The sequence below is a fragment of the Rhinatrema bivittatum genome, chromosome 4 (genome assembly GCF_901001135.1).
Source record: "Rhinatrema bivittatum chromosome 4, aRhiBiv1.1, whole genome shotgun sequence".
In the NCBI taxonomy this organism is placed as follows: domain Eukaryota; kingdom Metazoa; phylum Chordata; class Amphibia; order Gymnophiona; family Rhinatrematidae; genus Rhinatrema; species Rhinatrema bivittatum.
Window position 1 is genome coordinate 196,341,112 of NC_042618.1, and position 22,373 is coordinate 196,363,484.

Below are 22,373 nucleotides of genomic sequence, written 5' to 3' on the forward strand. Positions count from 1 at the left end.
AGGAATCGGATGATCACACGAAGCCCTTTATTATGTGCCCGACTCTGGCCGAGTTTCGCTCGTAGAGCTGCCTCAGGGGCAATTCGATTGGCAGGATTTTAACAATGCCTGCTAGGCTGTCGTCACATGTACACTGTCACAAAATCACATACAGAAATATATTAATTCCTGTTCATACCTACAGAACGTGCTGAACATAATTCTGCCAATCGAATTGCCCCTGAGGCAGCTCTACGAGCGAAACTCGGCCAGAGTCGGGCACATAATAAAGGGCTTCGTGTGATCATCCGATTTCTATTCTTTTCCATCCTATGTATCTTAGAGAACCACATCATCCTTCACAAGAATTGTGATTCTCAACATCACCACATAAGCCAGTGCACCAACCTTGGGAAAACTTGTTTCCCACGTCTTGGGAGATAAGCAAAGCCTTTAAAACTGGCTTCGGAAGAACCCCATTCCAAGACAACAACAAAAAAAATGCTTGACTGAACCGAGAAATGGAAAACCCTTGCTGATTTCCGAATACTAGTCAAAATGAGATCTTCTGAATTCTCTGGACCTTCTTCCATTGTCCTTCAGAAATCTTTTTTTTTTTTAATCTTTATTTATCAACCTTTTAAATCAAATTAACAAGTTAATCTTAACTTGACAAGAAATAGAGTATAGAGAACACATAAATCAGAAGAAATATTCTTATACAGACATAATTATCTCAAATACATCTCTGTCAGACCACAATGTGGAGGAAGGTGCCAATGAAATTATGAAGGAAAAAAACTTATGAAATAAGAAAAGAAAGCCAATACATTATAGAGATCGAGCCCAATATATCAATTAATCGGTACACTGTGGGCTGGAGGTGAGGTTAGACGATATCTGCTTAAGTTTATCATTTAGGAAATTATTTAACTGTGTGGGGTCAAAGAAAACATATTTGACCCCACTGTATTTAACTACACAGTTACACGGAAAGTATAGCCAAAAAGATGCTCCTAAATTCACAACAACTGGACACATTAATAGGAAATGTTAAAACATCACACATCAGGGAGCATGCGAATCTTGAACCCCAGAAATACTTCATATTTTTTACGAAAAAACATTTTTAAGACAAAGTCTCGATCAGAGTCCAGAGCGAAAGTAACAATCAGGGTGGAAGAGGAAATATTTTCTTCTGTGGAAGTTTCCAAAAAAGATGATAAATGGGATATGTCCACAGGAGCTACTTCAGTTGGAATGTTATTCAAATTTTGAGCTTTGGCACCAGGCATATAATATGCCTTAGAAACAGGTGGAATTAAATTTTCCTTAATTGCCAGAACTTCCGTGAAATATCTTATGAAGCATTTCAATTGGTGTGGTGAGTCTCTTTTTTGGAAAATTTAAAATTCTGAGGTTACAACGCCTTATAACGTTTTCCAGATTTTCCATGTTATTCTGGAGGTAAAAGTGACCATTCGATATTATATCCACTGATTTCTGAGTTTGTAACTCTTTGGATTCCAAAGAGTCCACTTGAGCTTTTATTCCTACAATTTGTGTTTGCACAACGGTTAGGGAGTTTGAAAAGTCCCGATGTTGAGACAATGACTGTGCAACTTGATTCGACAAAGTTGCTATTGCTTCCCAAATTAAGTCTAAGGTAATATTTGATGGTTTAACCAGGGAAACAGGCAGTACCTCTGATGCCCACCACCTCACCTAAACTTTACAAATTAACCTCCACGAGAGCCCGTGCATTATCTATCGCCGGGCCTATTCTCTGGAACACAATGCTGACGTCAGATCCGTCTCCAACTGCTAGCACGCGGATACTATCCCATTTGTCCTGAGTCCATCTGTCTACACTAAGGAAAACAAGATTACCAGGTAAGTAATCTCAACATTTCTTCAGCTTATTTGCTCAAGTGGCTGTCAGATTCCAGAGATCATTCAAACTTATTCTGCTAGGCCCAGTCTTCATCCTGCACAGAAGCTATTAATGTGGCACCAGAGGATATTTGCAGGGTGGCTATTTAGTCGTCCCTGCATTCTTTTGCAAAGCACTACAGATTGGACATTCTGGCTAAAGACGATGCAGCTTATGGAACTGGGGTTCTTAAAGTGGCCCTTAGTCCTTCCCTCCCTATGTAGTGAGTTTTGGTATTTTCCATAAATTTGGAGTGGTCTGGACTGGTGTAGCAGGATGACATGGAAGGAAAAATTTGTATCTGCTAACTTCCTTTCCATAAGTCCTGCTACACCAGTCTAAAGTCCACCCGGAAAGTTGGATCTGTTGCTGATATATGTGTCGAGAGAAAGGTCTTCCTTTCAATTTCTTTTCCCTCACTGTCCTTTGTTGATTCTGTTTCTGGACAGGTAGGTGGATATATGAGGCTTTCTTTCCATATTTGTTTGAAATGTTTTATGCTACATTGAATGATATAGTTTGTTTTTCAGCGCTTTATCATTCGGAAACTGGAATTTCTCTATGCTGCCCCACCTATCCATAGGGGTGATATCATGGAGAAATCTGTGTGTTCTGCCTTTGTCCGCTGGTAGGGGGACATAACCCATCGGTTTGGACTGAACTGGACTATTGTAGCAGGATTTATGGAAATGGAAATTAACAGGTAAACATTTCTTCTTATAATTTCCTTTCCTTGAGTCCATCCTGACCAGTCCAGGACCCTTCATTATCTGGCAAATGAGTAGTATTCTATGGTTATTTCTTTTCAGAAAGTTTATATATATATATATATATAATTTTAATCAAACTTTCAGTGGATAAGGTAAGAGGATATCAATCTGTTTGGTTTATCCTATTTGTGTTTTATTGGTATGTTCATTTGTTATTCTTCCTTGGAAATCTCCAGATTATTTTGGAGGGGGAAAATTTTGTTTATAGTATGTTATTCTTAGCTTATTGCAGGATCCTGGCAGGCTGAGGGCAGGTAGCATCAGCAAACCTGTTAATCTCTGCCCCATCTGCTGGCTAGTGGACATAATCCATGCATTTGGACTGCTCTGGCTGGACTCAGGGAAAGGAAATTATCAGGTAAGAGCTAATTTCTCTTTCTTTGAGGATAGCAGGATGCCAGTCCTCACAAAACCTGTCCGCCTCCTCTTGGAGTTGACTTCTTCATATAATACTAAGGAACAATATTGAAGGGGCCCCCATGTAGACTCCTGGTATAGTGGTATTTATTTATTTATTTAAAAACTTTTATATACCGGTATTAGTATGCATACATCATACCGGTTTACAATGTAACTTTAAAGGTAGAAATTACAATGAACAGGGAGGGCGAACAAGGAGGAGTATACAAAGAGCAGGAGGTGGAGGAATTAAAGCAATAAATAAAAACTGCAACGGACTATTTACAGGAATATACAAGGCGTAGGCAAGATACTTGCAGAAGTCGGTGTACTTAATCAGGGTAGGCTTGTCGGAAGAGCCATGTTTTAAGTTTTTTTCTGAACTTGGCGTAACATGGCTCTAGCCTGAGAGTGGTAGGGAGGGTGTTCCATTGTTTAGGGCCTGCAATGGATAGTGCACGGTCCCTAGTAGAGGAGAGGTGGGCTTTTTTCAAAGGGGGAATGGAGAGGGTGCCTTTGTTGACAGTGCGAGTGGGTCGTTCAGTGCGTATAGGACGAAAGGGTTCATCCAACCAATTGGAATTGTGCGAGTGGATGGACTTGTGCACTATGGTTAGAATTTTGAAGAGAATTCGGGATGCGATGGGGAGCCAGTGGAGTTCTTTGAGTATTGGGGTAATGTGATCAGCTTTCCTTGAGTTGGTGATGACCCTGGCGATGGCATTCTGGAGCATTTGTAAGGGCTTGGTGGTGGAGGAGGGTAGGCCAAGGAAGAGGGCATTACAGTAGTCCAGCTTTGAGGAAAGGGTGGCTTGGACGACGGTGCGGAAGTCATGATAGTGGAGGAGGGGTCTGAGTTTCTTCAGGATGTGAAGCTTGAAGAAACCTTCTTTGAGGATGGAGTTGATCTGTTTTTTGAGATTGAGTTGTTGATCTATGATAACCCCAAGGTCTCTTACTGTGGGTTGGGGTGTTATGACGTTGAAAGCTGGATCGTTGGAGATCGGTGGTTTGGGAGGGAGGTGAGGAGAGATAAGGAGCAGCTCTGTTTTGGAGGAGTTTAGAGCGAGGTGGATGTTGGTGAGGAAGTCATTGATGTTGGCAAGACATGTGTTCCAGAAGGCAAGGGCATCTGAGAGAGAGTTGTGAATGGGAATGACGATTTGAACGTCATCTGCATAGAGGTAGAATTTGAGGCCGAGGTCTGTGAGGAGCTGACATAGAGGTGTGAGATAAATGTTGAAAAGGGTGGAGGAGAGGGAGGAGCCTTGTGGGACACCTTGAGACAAGGGATAGAGTGTGGAGTTGGCGTTTCCTATCTTGACGGAGAACTTTCTGTTAGATAAGTAGGATTTAAACCATAGTAGGGCTAGGCCTGAGATGCCTATTTCGGATAGCCGGTTGATGAGGAGGTTATGGTTGATGGTATCAAAGGCAGCTGAGATGTCGAGTAGGGCGAGGAGGTAACAGTTGCCTCGGTCCATGCCTATGAGTAAGTGGTCCGTGAGGGAGAGCAGGAGGGTTTCTGTATTGAGGTATTTACGGAAGCCGTATTGGGCTGGATGCAGAATGTTGTTGTATGGAGGGTAAGCCCAGTGAGGCACAGCCAGAATTCTAAAAACTTTGATATAATTTCAGGCCTGGCTCCATCAGATGATATCACCCACATGTGAGAACTGACATCCTGCTAATCTTTGATAACACCTGCTTACAGATAAGCAGCTCTGCTTAATCCTACATTTTTTAGAGCAAATAGAACATTATTGGATGCTTTTGGAAATAATAGATTCCACATTTTGAATAAGTCTAGCTATGAAATATATATATACAAGCCGTAAAGCCCGTTAAAACGGGCTACATCCCTCTGTCTCTCACCTCCCCCTCATTCTCTCTCCCCTCACTCTTCACCACCCCCCTCCCCCACCCACTCCTCTCCACCCTCCCTCTCCTCTCACTCAGTCCCCCCTCTCCCTCACTCCCTCCCACTCAGTCCCCCCTCTCCCTCCCTCCCACTCACTCAGTCCCCCTCTCCCTCCCTCCCTCCCACTCACTCAGTCCCCCTCTCCCTCCCTTCACCCACCTCCATTTCCTCCCGGCGCCGTAAGCGCGACTTCCCGCAACCCTCACCCGGCTCCATTAACTCCTCCCGCTCCTGCCGGCAGATCTCGGGGGGGGGTCACTCCCGCGCGCGCGGCAGTGACCCCCCCGAGATCTGCCGGCAGATCTGGGGAGGAGAAGTAGCGGCACCGCGCGCGCGCGGTGCCGCTACTTCTCCTCCCGCTCCTGCCGGCAGATCTCGGGGGGGGCGCGGGAGTGACACCCCCCCCCCCCCCCCCCCCCGAGATCTGCCGGCAGATCTGGGGAGGAGAAGCAGCGGCACCGCGCGCGGCGCCGCTGCTTCTCCTCCCGCTCCTGCGGCCCCACCGCCATTTTTTTTTTCTGATCGACATCCTTGCCCGCACATGCGCAGTAGAGCTGCGCTCTACTGCGCATTTGCGGGCCGTCGGTCACAGGCCATTTATAAGGTAGATGCCTTAAGGTTTGCAGCAGCTATTGAGAACTATAGCTGGTGGACTGATGCAAACTGGCCAAGGATTCTGGTTCAAGCACATTAGTGGATCTTCTTGCACTTGATGAAATGCAGTTGAGGGCATACTACTAATTATAAGAATTAATGATTTCTAAGATCTGAGACCACTACCAGCCCTTATTGAGTTGCATTTATAGTCGCCAATGTTCTGTTGTGGAAAATTGTGAATATTGAAGATTTTGAATTCCCCTCACTGAGCATTTATAGGGTTTTCCGGCAGTGGCTTGGAGGACCAGCTGCTGGGTCAGGTGGTAGCTGAAGAGCGTCCTGACCTAGAGGAGGCCAAAAACCAGCTGATTATAAGCAATGCTAAAATGCGTCAAGAGTTGAAGGAGATTGAGGATCAGATCCTATATCGACTTAGCTCTTCTGAGGGAAATCCTGTGGATGATGAGGAGCTCATCAAAGTACTGGAAGCATCCAAGGTCAAAGCAGGAGAGATCAAGGTTAGTAACTGTACATAATAATCTTCTCTTCAATTTTTGTTTTCTTTTTTGGTACTTAACCAGCTATATTTTGAATATAGCAGGTTAAGGTTAAAGTTATCTGGGTACATGTACCCAGAAAACTGTTCTGAGACTGGCTATTGGGAGTTGTTAAAAATGCTAATTTTGATATGGGAAAAAATACGATGTAGCAATACTGACCTATTAATGTGCTTCATGGGGTAGGTGATTCCCTGTCTATGGAAATGAAAATGCACCCACTGATTAAACCAGCTAGATTAGCTTGGAATTACGTGAGGAAAAAATAAGAACATAAGATTTGTCATACGGGGTCAGATCAAAAGTCTATCAAGCCTAGTATCCTGTTTCCAAAAATGGCCAATCCAAGTCATGCTTATCTGGCAGATCCCAAAAGGTTGATAAATTCCATGCTGCTTATCCCAGGGATAAGTTATGGATTTCTCCAAGTCCACTTAATAATAATTTCTGAATTTTTCTTTCAAGAATATGCCGAAAACTTTTTAAACCCAGCTACCCTAATAGTTTTTACCACATTCTTCAACAACAAATTCCATAGTTTAATTATGGATTAAGGAAAAATGTTAGCTCTTTGGACCCTTGGGCCGGCACAAGTGTTGGTAACACCCCCGAGGGTCAGCCCCCAGGGGGCCTCGTAGCCGGGAGGTGATTCAGGTCCAGGGACCCAACAGGAGCTTCACCTATATCAACCTCATTCCCCTCAGGTTGAGCCATTGGGTGCCGGCACCAGCAGGACTTAGGCGGGGGATCCTGGTGCAGGGCAAACCAGCAGAGAAGGCGGCGTCAGGGAGTCCAGGTCGAGGCAGGCTGAAGACAGACGTATTGTTGGTGATCCAGAAGTCAGGGCAGGTGGAGAGCAGGCAGAACGCGGAACCAGGTCAAAGGGTCAGGGCAGGAAGCAGACTCGGAGAAACCAGGAGCAAGCCAGGGGTCAGGATGGGCAGCAGACAAGAAGAAACCAGGAAGCCAAGCCAAAGTCAGAACCGAGAAGACCATCTAAGGGGCAAGGAGCCAGGAGCAGAGGGACCACAGGCGGAGAACAGGCAGGAACTCAGAAACAAACAGGTGCTCAGGAACAGGCAGGAACTCAGGAACAAACAGGAATGCAGCAACACACACTCAGAGAGTAGGACCTGTTGCCAAGGCCCTGACTGAAGGCAGGGCCTGGCCTTAAATAGTCCCAGACTTCATGAGATCATCAGTAAGGGCCATGGACTTCAGGTCCCATCCCCCTGCTGTGGCCCTTTAAGAGACCAGGCTGTCCCATGAGTGTGCCGAACGGAGGGAAGGGCAGAGAGAGATGAGGGCGGCCCGCACAAGGGACGCGGAGCCGTGCACTGCACTGGTCCTGGCGTGCGTGGCCGCGCAGCGCACCGAACATCAGTCCCTGGACTGGGACACAGGGCGCCCGCCTCGCAGGACCGGGCATGAGTGCAGCGGTCTGATGGGGCAACTCATGAGCTGCCGAACCCAACAAAAAAATATTTCTCTTTTTTGTCTTAAATGTATTATCTAATAACTTGAGTGCATATCCCCTATTCTTTGTACTTTTTGAAAGAGTAAACAAACAATTCATGTTTTCCTGTTCCACTCCACTCATTATTTTATAGATTTCTATCATATCCCCCCTCAGCCATCTCTTCAAGCTAAAAAGCCCTAACCTCTTTAGCCTTTCCTCATAGGGGAATCATTCTATCCCCTTTATTATTTTGGTTACTCTTCTCTGTACCTTTTCTAATTCCACTATATCTTTTTTGAGAAGCAGTGATGAGAATTGTACACAATGTTCAAGGTGTGGTCTCACCATGAAGCGATATAGAGGCATTATGATATTCTTTGTTTTATTCTCCATTCCATTGCTAATAATTCCTAGTGCTCTATTTGCTTTCATGGTTGCCGCCACTATGCTGAGCAGAGGATTTCATCATATTATCCACGATGATCCTTTTTCAGGAGCCTTGCATTGTGTAGCTATAATTTTGGTTGGTCTTCCCTATGTGCATCACTTTGTACTTGTCCACATTAAACATCATCTGCTATTTAGATGCCCAGTCTTAACAATCTTACAAGGTCCTCTTGCAATGACTCACAATCCTTTAGTGACTTAATAACTTTGATAAATTTTGTATCATCATCTCTCATTCATCTGCTGGTTCAAAACAATCCCACTCTTTAACAAATGGGCTGCAATTTTTAAATGTGTCAAGTATATGTGGTAGTAAGGTTATTTGAGTCCTTGTTGCAGGCGTTCACATGCTGAAACATAGGCCCGTGTCAGTTGGGCAGTTTGTTGTGAACCCAGCTTTACTTTTGTTCATACGGTGGATTGTTTAGAAGCTAAGTATTTTTCATCTTTTGGGGATTTTAAGGTTTTATATATATTGCCATTTGTTAAAGAGTTTGATTGTTTTGAATCAGCAGATGAATGAAAGCATTTGGTGCTTAGGTTCTGACACCATTTGCAGCCCATTACAAGGCAAGAGACGGTAAATTGTATCCTTGCACCTAAATTTGACATGCTGGTCATTCAGAAAGTTGCTTTCAATATTAATTATATAGTATTTGAATGATGCATTTTGTGGAAGCTTTGGTTCTATGTGACAGTTACAAGAAATATTTCCTGATATTGGTTCTGAGTCATACCTCCTGGAGTTTCATTTTGTGACCCCTAGTTCTATTGTTTTCTTTCAAACGGAAAAGTTTTGACATTTGTGCATCATTAAAACCTTTCAGATATCTGAAGGTTTGTAGTATATCTCCCTTGCACCTCCTCTCTTCCAAGATATATGTATTCAGATCCTTCAGCCTCTTCTGATAGGTCTTCTGATACCATTTTGGTTGCCCTTCTTTGCACTGCCTCCATCCTGTCTCTATTCTTCTTCAGATATAGTTTCCAGAACTGAACACAGTAGTCCAGGTGAGGCCTCACCTAGGACCAGTATAAGGCCTTTATCACCTCCTTTTTCTTACTGTTTATTCCTCTCTCTATGCAGCCCAGCATTCTTCTGGCTTTAGCTATTGCCTTGTCATATGGTTTCAGCATCTTCAGATCACCAGATACTGTCTCCCTCTCTTGGTCCATGCACATCAGTCTTTCACCCCCATCATATACAGGTTTTTTGGATTACCACATCCCAGATGCATGACTCTGCACTTTTTGGAATTGAATCCTACCTGCCAAATCTTAAACCACTCTTCAAGCTTTCTTAAATAACTCTTCATTCTCTCTATTCCTTCGGCATGTCCACTCTGTTGCAGATTTTAGTATCATCCTCAAACAGACAAACTTTATCTTTTATCCTTTCCTTCCTTGTTCCATCTAACCCAGTTCACTACATGAAGATCCAGATTCCTTTCTAATTCCCTGGAATACAGGTCTCATGTATGCTTTTCTTCCAATACCACTCATAGTGAGTGTTACGGGACCGGGCCATGCTCCGGGCCGGCCCAGACCATTCGGAGCGCTCCTAGGCCGCGTGGGCCTCATCCTCCGCCTGCTGCGGCTCTCCCTCGAGCAGGGAGAAAGCCGCCAACCCGACGCGCTGGGCCCCGCCCCTAGGCACGCGCGTACGCGGGGGCTCGACCCTTAAAGGGGCCGGCGTGGGAAAATCATAGGAGGGCCTCCAGGTGATGACACACTGTAGGGTATTTAAACCCTGCAGCTCCATCAGCCCTTTGCCTTGCAATGAGGTTCCTCAGGTTTTTCTGACTGCTAGTTGCTGCGACCCTTGGATTGTTTCTGTCTTCGACCCGGCTTGCTTCCTGAACTTGTCTTCTGCTTCTGCCCCTTGGTTTTGGTATCGACGTCTGACTTCTGGCTTCTGACCTGGCCCCGTTCCACGACTTCGTCTTCGGCTTCTGTTCCTGGCTTGGTATTGACTTCTGACCTTCTGGCTTCTGACCCGGCTCCATTCGCAACTCCGTCTTCTGCTTCGTCCCTGGCTTTGGTGTGGATCTCTGACTCCTGGCTCCCGACCCGGCTTCGCTCCTGGACTCTGACTTCGGCTTCTTCCTCACCTCACGTATCCGGTACTTGCTGGCCCAGAGGATTCTCTTAAGTCCCAGCGGCTCGAGCTCTCACGGGCTCCTCCCGGGGGAGCCGCGGGCTTCCGCGGGTGAAGACTCTTCATCTACCTGGGTCCAGTCCTAGTCTATCTCTTCAGCCGCTACCTGGGTCCTTGGTCGCATAGGACTCCACCTAAGTCTAAGAGGTCCGGGTCCCTACGGGCTCCTCCTGGGGGGACCTCGGACTTCCAGTTGTGAAGCCTCCTCTGAGTCGCTTCCGAGCTGCCTTCCGGCTGGGACACTTCTGTGGCCTTCCATAGCATACCATCCACTGTCCCAACCGGCCCAAGGGTCCACGATCGTAACAGTGAGGACCATACAAAAACTCATGTGGGAACAAGCCAATATGATTCTGCTCACCTTGGCATGGCCAAGGCAAGAATGGAATGCCTATCTAGTTCAGTTCGCCACAAGACCTCCCATTTACCTTGGAAATTACCTTTCTTGCCTCTCCCAAGAAGAAGTCTGTCTACCACATCTAAATCTGCTGACCCTAAATCTGATAGAATGAATGATGAGCGCTTGCTCTTAGCACAGTGGTTGCTAACAGAGTCATACAAAATTATTCCTTTCAGCCATAAAACCATCCATTAGGTGCAGTTACTCTTTCAAGTGGAGATGTTACTCAGAATGGTGTAAGTTACACCATCTGAACCCATTCAACTGCGAACCAAGATAAGATATCTCCTATCCTATCTTCATTCTCTTGCTCAGTCTGGACTTGCCATCTCATTTGTGTGGGTGCATCTCAGCACTATTGCAGCTTAACATTTCCCAGAAAATGGAGTGCCTATTTCCATGTATCCTCTGATCTCAAAATTCATGAAAGTCTGTTACAACTCATCTGCCAGTTTGAAAACCACTGATACCTTGGAACATCAATGTAGTCCTCACTCATCCAATGCAAGCTCCATTTGAATCCTTATAGACTACATATGTAAAATACTTAACCTAGAAAGTCCTCTTTCTAGCAGCAGTTACTTTTATTCAAAGAGTCAGTGAGTTGCAAGCACTGGTCCATTATCCATCTTATGTGCAATTCTTCTATGATAAATACATCCCAAATTCTTGCCAAAACTGGTGTCTGCAATTCACTTAAATCAGTTAATAGCTTTTCCAACTTTCTTTGCAAACTCTCATGCATATGAGAGGGAGAACGCTCTACATACGTTGGACTGCAAAACAGCACTAACTTACTATAAATGAAATACACATTTGCACAGGAAGACGTCACAGCTATTTGTCTCATACGATCCAAACAGACTTGGCACAGCTATAGCAAAGAGAACACTTTCAAACTGGATTATTTATTTATTTAGACATTTTATATAATGTTGTTCCATGTGTTCTCCATCGCCGGCCCCACCCTTTGGAACTCCCTCCCCACCGAGCTCCGACTAGAACCTTCACTTAATCAATTCAAAAAAGGAATCAAGACCTGGTTATTTAAACAGGCCTATCCCAACGCCTCTCAACCCTAGCATTTGACTTCTCCTCAATACTCATTATTTCCCTCTCCCTAGTACAGTGTCCCCCCGCCCCCCTACACACCCTCCCTCCCTCACCACCCCATCCAATTTATGGCTTCCTGATATTCAGTCACCACCTCTCCTTCCCATCGCCACCACCTGCCCCCTTGTACAGTTCCTACCCCACCCCGCCTCCCCTATGCGCTTCATCCCCCACCCCGCGCTACCCCCCACTCTGTTGCCTCTTGTATATAATTAATTTATGTCCAACCTGGTTAACCACATGTAATCTCATTTAATAACTGTGGCGCCCGTTGGCTCTACAGTAAAGTTGTCACCTTTTAACTTCCTATCCTTCCTCCATCTATCATTGTAATTTCCTTTCTCAGTTGTCTGTAAACCAACATGATGTTTTGGTTTTTTTTACGAATGCCGGTATATAAAAGTTATAAATAAATAAATAAATAAATAAATGTGTAGATCACAACGGTTTACAAAGTGACGTTCATAGTTATAACTCAACAAACAAACAATGATTGGTTACGGAGGTGGTATTCATTCATAGTCAAGCATTAATATCTATCAGGTGAAATTATCTAGTACATATTAATAATTGATCTAGAATTTAAGGCAATGAGTAAGGAAAATTAAAATAAAATGATAGTTTTCACATCTTAGAGGGCTATTTTGAAAATCTTACATTCTCTGGTTCGAGTTATTCTTCTTGATTTGATAATTATCTTTTGCACTTCTTGTCTTTGTTGCTCTGTATATTCTGACATTTTTAAATTTATATGCATTTTTGAATAGCCATGTTTTTAGGTAACATTAAATCTCTTTCTATCTGCTATGCGCAGCTGGCCTCAATCTCACTAATCCAGTCAAATTGGAGCACCAATTTCCTCCATTGCACACCTCAGAGAGGTTCCAATTGAAGACATTTTATAAAACAGCTACCTGGTCATTGGTACATGCTTTCACTTCTCATTACTGCCTAAATGCCTTGGCTTCCACAGACAGTGTGGTGGAACAGGCAAGATGTATATTTGATACACATGTACTCTGCTATCCACAGTGGAGTCTGAGTTGCTAATGATGAAATACAGTGCTGCAATCCTTAGTTTGGAATTCCCCACAGATCATAGGTAATTCAGCCCTGCTTATTGATGGGGAAAAAAGCAAGTTTGCTTACTGTAAACGGTGTTTTCTGTAGATAGCAGGATGAATTAGCCATGAAATGCCTATCCCCCTCCCTGGACAGCAGCCTATTCTTATCCTAACTTTAGACTAGACTAAGAAGACTCTGAGGCAATGCCAACACAGGAACTCCTGCACATGCTTAGTAGAACTCAAAACTCTACTAGCTTGGAGAGACAGTTCTTTTCAATGCTGCCCGATGATGTCACCCACAGATGATGGCTAATTCATCCTACTATCTATGGAAAACACTGTTTATGGTAAGCAAGCTTGCCTTTTTCCTAGATCACACTGTGAGATTGCCAAGCAAAATTTCAGACTGGAGACACACTCCACACTGACTCCAGACTCTTTCATACAAGATTCCATTTTATTATTTACAGTTCACAGCTTACACATACATAGACTGCTTTCCTTGAGCAGTGTACATCCACCATTACCTTATACAGAGAGGATTCAGAACCTGCTTTCTCCTAGAGATGCGGGGCTTTCCTGTTCCTAGCTGGACTCCGCCTGTTTTCCTGCCTAGTAAGGTCCCACTCACAGAGCTTTCTCCCTCTGTGGTTTTAAGGTGGACCTGCTTGGTCCCACACAGGTTAAGGAGGGGTAGTAGGGCCATTCCTTAACATACTCTTCCCCTCAGCTTGAACCTGTGGGGCGAGTACTACTTCTCGCCATGGATCCCATCCAGGGAAATGACTCTACTTTCCAATATACTTCTACTGGCCTCCCACCAGTTAGACTCTGGGTAGGGGCTATAGGGTCATATTCTCCCCCTCTAATTAGGGTTTCTTCAAATACCACAATAATCAACTGCACCCTTTGCCCAGTGTCCACCCCCAGTGTCTTCTGATACCTCTGTGCTGTCTTCATCTGCAGAGCTGGTCTCTCGCCATCCTGCAGTGGTTATATCTGGCTTCTCCACAGTGCCTCTCTCTGGCTCCTCTACAGTGCCTTCATCTGGCCTCTCTGCAGTGTCTCTCTCAGGCCACTCTGCAGCACCTCTATCTGACTTCACCACTTCCCTCAGGACAGTCTATGCTGTTTCCCACAGGCCATTCTATACTGCCTCCTTCAGGGCAGCCTGTGATAACTACTTCAGGTCAGGCTGTAAAGCTCTACCATGAGCTTTACAGTCTATAGTACCTGAATGTAATCCTACAGTATCTGAATGTAATCCACTTTTAAGCACTGTGAAAAGTGGAATCTAAATCTAAATTAAAATTTTTTTAAAAATGATCCTTCTTGCATATCAATTCCAGTCATTGTAAGTTTATTCACCTGAGTTCCATTCTCCTTTCTTGCATTGTGCTGTGCCTATCCTTGCAACTCAGGTTTTTCTTTCACCTTTTCCAGCAGGGTGTTCCCTGGTTCCATACCACATGCTCCTGTCATACCATCCACAAGCCCCTCTCTCACCTTACACCTTGGCTATTATTATCTTCCTTTGCATTTTTTGTCCCTCTGGAGTGTAAAGCAATAGTCATATTATTTAAGTGGATGCTGTGCTTACTTTGCTTCCAGTTGCAGTGAACCCTTTCCTACCTTACTTCAGGCAGGCTGGCAGTTAGGAGCACAAGCCCTGTCTCCAACTCTCTCATTGCACTCGCCCAAGCAATCTGGTTTCTTATGGTCCACTCTTGAAACTGCCTCTGTCCTTCCAGGAGGCTTTGCATCATAACTTGCATTTTGGCTTTCTTGTGCTCTAGTGTACAGCAAGCTACCTTGCTGGAGGGTCACTCCATTTTCTTCAGGGCCATACCTTTTTCAAACAACACACAGCTAACTCTGGCAGTTTCACTTTCTTCAGGGCCATGCCTTTTTCAAACAACACACAGCTAACTCTGGCAGTTTCACTTTCTTCAGGGCCATGCCTTGTTCAATCAACACACACACACCAATACTGGCAGCTTCACTGTTTTTTCTCTGAGAAGGCAAAAAGACAAATAACCCTAATTGTCCAACAAATCACTCACTTTAATTCTCTCACTAAGCAAGCTGAGCATCTCTCCTTACTTCCAAACAAACGTTTACAGCTAATATTTTTCTTCAACCCCCAAGTTACAGCTCTCTGTTTTTCTGTGCTCCTCCCTGAGCCACAGTCTTTTAAACTCTTCACTGCTTTGTGCACCACTAGCAACACTGCTTTTTTGGCAGGCACCACACAACAATAAAAAAAACCTTTCTTTTCCTTCTGTGGAGACTGGGTTTCTCACTGTGCAGTTGCATAGAGCAGAAATCCCTGAACTGACAGCATATGTGAGTAGCCGAGCAAAACTTCAGGCTGAAGACCCACTCAACACTGACTTCAGCCTCTTTTATACAAGATTCCACTTTGTTATTTACAGCTCATAGCTTATACATATATAGACTGCTTACCTCCAGCAGTATAAATCCACCATTACCTTATACAGAGAGGATTCAGGAGCTGCCTCCTCCTAGAGATGTGGGGCTTCTCTGTTCCTAGCTGGGCTGCACCTTATACTGTCCAGAAGGGTCCCAACCACAGAGCTCTCTCCATCTATGGGTTTTAGGGTGTACCAGCCATCTAACCTTGTCACGCACATGATAAGGAGGGATAGTAGGACCACTCCTTAACTTGCACACCCATAAGGGTGAGTAGGCTCTTCATATTTTGTATTGCAGAAGAGCTTTATTTTTCTATTTGCAAAGTCCCACAGAAAAACCTCATAACTATTAGTTTCTTTTTATCCAATCAAGCAGGGGTTTTAAATTACAAAGAGATTTTTGGGGAGAGGTAGAATATTTTTTATTTGGATTTGGTTTATTTAAAAATTTTTCAATTCGTTTTATTTTCTAAATGGAAAAAAAAACATTAAACTAGGGAAAATCCCCCAAAACAAAATAGAACTGCTAAAAAAAAAATGCCTCCAGCAAAAATTGGCCCAGGCCTGGGTCCAAGGCCTAGACTCTACCAGACCAGGTGCAGAGGCCTTGTCCTAGTGCCAAAGACTAGGCTAAGCACCAGGCCTGGTACCAACCCTTAGGCTTGGTCCCCTGTCTAGGCCAGGCACTGCAGCCTGGCGCTGACGCTTTGTCTTGGCTTCTAGGGTTGGGGCCTGGCCCCGAGGCTTGATTCCAGCATCAAGGCCCAGCCTCGAGACCTGGTCTTGATCCTGAGGCTCAGACCCAGCACCAAGGCCTAGATCCTCCAGCTTCCAGAGATGAGGCTGGTGCCATTTTTTATTTTTGGCAATACGTTTCTACAGCTGTACATCAAAATGGTGCCATCTGCTCCTGAGGAAAATGCCGCTGTGATGTCACTCTGATCTGTCCTCAAAGTGTAAATAACTGATTCACATTTACCCATTCTAGACCTGTTCAGTTTAGGTATTTGAATGTGTCTGTCATACCTCCCCTGTTTTTCCTTTCCTTTATGGATATATGTTTAGATTTCTTAGGCTTCTTTTGCAGAACCCTGTATCATCTTGGTAGCCCTTCTCTAAACTGCTTCCATTTTGTCAATATCCTTCCGGAAGTAAGATCTTCAGAAATGAGCACAGTACTCTAGGTGAGATATCACTAATTATAGATCTGTTGCTGGATAGTCCTATAGGAGGAGGAGCTTGCAATCTGTTATGAATGTGTCTCCTGAGAAGGAGGAGTTAGCAACCTGTTGTGGATCTGATGCTGAAGACTCCTGTTGGGGGAGGAGTCAGCAATCTCATTAGAATATGCTCCTGTAGATGGAACTAACAATCTTGTTATGATATAGACTGCTGAGTTGGCAATCTGTACCAGCAGCGTGCTAGAGAGAGTATTCAGCTGGAAAGGAATGTAAATAGGTGAATCCTTGGGCCGATGGTAGATGACAATGCCCCCAGGAGGATATCCTGAGAGGGACCATCGGCTAGGCTTGGGTATGGAGACAGACACAGATAGTTCTTTTATTAGACAGGTTAGTAGAACCACCAGAGGTGGTAGTAGTGAGCTGATATGCCTGGCAGGGCTGAAGCCCCTCAGATACTGGAACTGCGATCCCAGGGATGCTGAGCTGTAGAAAGACTATAGATAGTGAGTAGACAGGGTATGCTGTATATGTAGCAGTAGTAGATGACAATCTCACATAAGTTGTTAAGGAGGCTCAGTAGCTGGAAATAGTTAGGCCCTCGAGGAGCGAGTACCTGGTTCCAGGGAAAGCTCTGAGAGAGCGTTGGTAACTCACGAATGTCTATATCTGCGATAGCTTCCAGGCAGTAGAGAATCTTCAGAGTGCTCAGGAACATGGGCCCTCGAGGAGTGAGTACCGGTTCCTATCTGTAATCTGAAACAGTAACTCACAAATGTCTGTATCTGCAATTGCTTCCAAGCAGTAGAGAATCTTCAGAGTGTTCAGGAACATGGGCTCTCGAGGAGCGAGTACCGGTTCCTATCTGCAATCTGGAATAGAGAAAAGAGAGCGAGGCCCCCGAGGAGCTGGTACCCCTGGTAAGTCCGAGGAGGCAGAGTAGCTTAGAGAGATTAGCGAGGAAAAGCAACCCCGCTATCAATCCATCCTTGGTTACTCAAATCGTAAGCAAAAGTGAAGACCTTTTATGTTGGAAGCGGATGACGTCACTACAGGGGGATGCCCCTGAGGTTCGTGCCCTTGCTGGTACATACTTCGGAGCGCGCACGCTACGACATCAGGAACATGGCGGATCCGTAGCGTCGAGCCGGTCCGGGGACACCGGAGAGAAGCGGCATGGAGACGTCACGGCAGCAAACCGTCCATCAAATCTGGAGGGAGTCGCCACAAAGGTAGAGAGGGTGGCGTGAGGGCGTTGAACAGCCACGAACGCAACACTAATGACTTGTATAATGACAAAATCACATCTTCTACTATTCATATCATTCCTTTTACACCCTACCTTCCACCAGCTCTGGCCATTATGTTGTCTCACGCTTTCCCTACCTTGAAATAATTGGATATAATCACCCTAAGTTTTCTTTTCTGCTTCATAAACAGACTCACCCTTGATCAGGTCCCACTCCCTTGGATTTCTGCACCCAAAATGCATAACTGCATTTTTGTATTAAAGCTTAGCTGTCAAGCAGTCAACCACTCATCAAACTTTCTTAAATCCCTTCTCATTCTGTTTAGTCTCTTAGGCATGTCCACTGTGTTATAGATCTTAGCATCATCTGCAAAAAAGACACATTATTCCACTTAATCCCTCTGCAATATCACTCAGAAAGATATTGATCCGAACTAGCCTTAGGAGCAATCCCTGATGCACTCTATTCATCATGTTCCTTTCTTCAGAGTGAACACCATGTTTTGCCATGCTCTGTCTTCTATCCCTCAACCAGTTTCTAATCTAGTTCACCACATTAGGACCCACCCCCAGGTTGCTCAGTTTATTCAAGTTGAATAGCAGTCAACAGGTGCCATTTTGATTCAGATAGTGCAGAGCCCAGGTCCCACTGGGCCACCGGGTTTTTAAAGGTATACCCAGGGGCCGGTGGTGGGGATAAGGTGGGTCGTGGGAATCAGGGATCCTAAGGCTGGAAGGGGTCTTTTATTACTAAGAAGTAGATTTGAGAAGGGAGAAGCATTCGCCACAAAATTGAAATTTAATTTTAATTGTATTTCTTAAATTAGAACTGTCTCTACAGGCAGTGGGAGGGATGGGATAGGGGTCTCAGAAGACCTCTGAGAGGGGTTTCTATGTGTTGGAGGGTATTGTTTGAGATGCTATGGCCCTTTAAGAAGATGGTAGCCCCCTCTGCATTTGGAGCTTACTAACCTGTTGTATTTTATCACTGAAGAAAATACTGTGCAGTTTCTTAAGCTGTGGTACTGAGGTACTGCAGCTTAGTAAATGACCCTCTTAGCCCTCTGGGAACAGGGAAATGGTACCTGAATGTAATTTACTTTAAATGGCTAACCTGTCATAAAATGTGGAATATACATTTTTAAAAAGTATTACTTATTGTTTCAGTGTTTGTGAATTTAAATTCATGTGATCTACCCAGATGTTTTTCGTTAAACATATTGCCACAATATGTTGTATACCTTTCTTCTAATTGTTAGATATTTGTTCTTAAATCTTCTCTACAAGTGGTCTTTCCTCTATATTTCATGTCACCGCTTGCACCTTGAAGTGATGAAAGACTGAGATAACTGAGAACAGATCTGAACCTGGGAATCCCCAATTTCCACTCTTGTAAACAATATGCTTTTGCCAGCACAGCTATCTCTTTGGCAGTTAGTATAGCTGTGTTCTAGAAGAAACTCATGCCACACATCCCTGCATGTACAGTAACACACATTTATCTACTATGGGTCTGTAATGTCAGTCCCTACTGTCTCTGACTACAGCCAATGCATTCAAATGTCCATAATCTTTTCATATAAAATAGACAAGAGAATGTGACTACTGTGTGTAAATCTTTCCACAGGCCAAAGTGTTAGTGGCTGAGCAGACAGAGAAAGACATTGATATTACTCGATTACAATATGTCCCTGTTGCTGTTCGGACCCAAATCCTCTTCTTCTGTGTGTCAGACCTGTCTAATGTGGATCCCATGTATCAATACTCATTGGAATGGTTCCTCAACATCTTCATGGCTGGGATTGCCAACTCAGAAAGAGCAGGTAAGGTATCAGCCCCATTGTCCATTGATCTACAGGTGCAAATGCATCCTATTCACAGTAACTATAAAATCACTGAGGTTGATATTAAAAGGGTTTTGAATTTAATATTTTCCCTCTCTAATTGGCTAAGTTATAGCTGGGTAAGTCATTACCCAGGTAAAATTTAGCAAGGTAAAATATGAGAGGGCAAGAGGCATTCCAGGGGTAGGGCTTAAGTTTAGCCAGGTAGCACCACTATTCAGCACTACCCAGCTGATAGGAAAAAATGCTGGCCTAAAATTACCCGAGTAACCTTCAGCTTCCAGCACCACTGAAATTTGACACTAAAGAAAAAATGCATTCCCATTCCCTGCATTACAAAAAAGAAGTTGCCCAGTATAGACCTGAAGTCCCCCTTCACCTTCCAAAAAAGAAATTTGCTGTCGATTGACCCCCTCCACCCCAAAACCCACCCAATCAATTGTTTAAAAATCTCTGTGGTATAAATCCCCTACTCCCCTCTGCCCCCCCCCCACTTAAAATAACTCCCCAACTGTCCCCAATTCCCTCCCAATCCTGATCCCCCTACCCTTCAGGCATGGCAATACCTGCAAAAGTGTTTTGGAAGTCGACGAGAGAGCATCCTGCCTTGCTTTGACAACACTACCAATGTTGCTGTCAGAGCAATGCAAGACACCAAGTGCTGGATTTTCAAAGGTTACGCGTGTAAATCCCGGGACTTCACGCGCCGGGCCAATTTTCAAAAGACCCGGCCACGAGCGTAAACCCCCTGAACAGTACAGATTGCTCACTCCTAGTCTATATAAGAGATTTGACCAAAGTTGAGGAGGGGAGGAGGACAGATTCACCTCCCTCTGAGTTTGCTTGATTAAAATTAGCTAGGTAAAGTTGATCAGCTAACTTCAGCTGTGCCATTGAACATATGTGGCAAAAGCGTACCCATATAACTTTAAACCTACATGGAACTATTCTAACAAGAGCCAGTTAAGTTAAAAAAAAAAAAAATCTCTTGGGTAAGCAGGCCAATTCCTCACCCTACAAAATAATTTTAAAAATTCAGGGCTTAGCACTGATTCCCCCCTTAATCACCCAAAATAACAAAAGGGGTGGTCCGGGGGTGGGGCGGGACAGGGCTAGAAGCAGGAGCAAAAGGTAGGACAATGAATTTGGGGGGAATTATGATAGGGGGAAGTCACACTAGGGGGTTGGGAAGTTCCCTCCCAGTCCGCTCCTTAATTGGAACGGACTGGGAGGGAACTGGGGAAGGCCCCGATGCGTTGCCGCGCATATTTGCACATCTCTACCCCCCCCCCCCCCCTTGCGCATGCCGACCCGGCATTTTATAACATGCGTGTGCCTCCTCAACTTTGGTCAAATCTCTTATATAGACCAGGAGTGAGCAATCTGTGCTGCATTTCCCCCTTCCATCCATTCAGTTATTTGGCTCCTTCCCCTCTTCCCAGGGGGAAGGGGGAGTGTTCTGGGTTCAGACCGTGCATACTGGCATTCTTCCAAGGGGCTCTGACCTGGGGGGGCTGATCTCACTGGGGTTTACTCTGGGAATTACCTGAGGGGCTTATCACACAGGACTGCCTTGGGGGCTTACCCAATGTAAACACATACAATTACTGGGATTATAACTGAGAGCTTGAACCCAGTATTTTATTCCCCACACAAACAGCCACACACAAACTCTGATTTAGTACATCACGGTTCCAGGTATTTAGGAAAGTAAGTTTATTTGAGCAATAAGAGGATAGAACAAATACAATCAAATTATACAGAAGAGATGGTTGTAGATAATTGCTACTTATATACAAAGCTTACATGTTTCCAAAGGATCGGTCTGTGCTATCACATCCAGAAGTACTCTCTTCCTCTCTCTAGCTATTATTTCTCCGAGGACAAGCAGGAAGGTAGTTCTCACACATGGATGACATCATTAGATGGAGCCCCGATGCGAAAAACTTATGTCATACTGACTAGGCACACTGAGCATGCCCAGCATGCACTATACCACACGTCCATGCGGGAAGGCCCAGGCCGAGCATCAAAGAAAACTGAAAAAGCATTGTCACCAATCCCTGACTATGCATGGTGCCAAGGACGAGGATGCATTGGCTCATCCTGTGATACCCCCAAAGTTGACCCTATGGTGAGTAGTGCCAGTCCTCCATTAGTGCTGGGCATCCATGAAGTCTCCATTGGTCCTAATACCAGTCACCAATCCACCTCATGGGTCCGAAGAGGATCTGGCCACTCCTTCCTCCCAGTCGGTGTTGGCATTGGCAACATTTGAGAAGGAGCTGGAGCACAGAGTCCAGCTAGCAGTGGAATGGGCGCTGCAGGGCTTTGGTCCTGTGGTACTGATGGCACCGGACCCGGTGTCGCCCATCCTCATACTGCTTCTGCAGAAGCTCTACATGCTCATCAGTGCATAACCAACCCAGCTGGCATCGGTTCTCAGGTCAGCGTTGTTCCAGGCAGGGCATAGAAGCCTCCCCCTACCGATTGATGGTCATCACCATTTCCTCTGAGGAGGAAGCTCCATCAAGACTGGCAGACATGTCTAGGCCAGCCACACCCCATCCAGTTTTACCAGTTTCTGAACTTTTGGACGAAGGCCAAGCACCTAGAAACCCATCCCCTGTTGCTTACAGTGAGGATGAGGAACCCTATGACCCCCCTGGGGGATGATGCTTTGGATTCCTTTTCAGAGGGCTCAGATGATCTCTCATCAGACCCTTCTCCTCCAGAGAAGAAGTCTCCACCTGAGGACTTGACCTTCGCAGGGTTTGTGAAGGTGAAGGCAGAAGCCATTCCATTTCATTTGTTAACAAAGGAGGATGCCAGGCACAAAATGCTTGAGATCCTCCAGTTTGTGG

General features: G+C 44.9%; 1 protein-coding gene across 2 annotated transcripts in view; it reads left to right on the forward strand.

Annotated features, from left to right (window-relative positions):
• The window catches only part of DNAH1 (dynein axonemal heavy chain 1), a 1,058,897-nt gene that overhangs the window by 885,582 nt on the left and 150,942 nt on the right, over positions 1-22,373 (forward strand). For both annotated transcript variants that reach the window (XM_029599497.1, XM_029599496.1), the window contains exons 63-64: positions 5,892-6,117; positions 19,293-19,488. In XM_029599497.1, the coding sequence (XP_029455357.1) occupies positions 5,892-6,117; positions 19,293-19,488 (422 nt within the window). The remainder of the gene's footprint in view (positions 1-5,891; positions 6,118-19,292; positions 19,489-22,373) is intronic.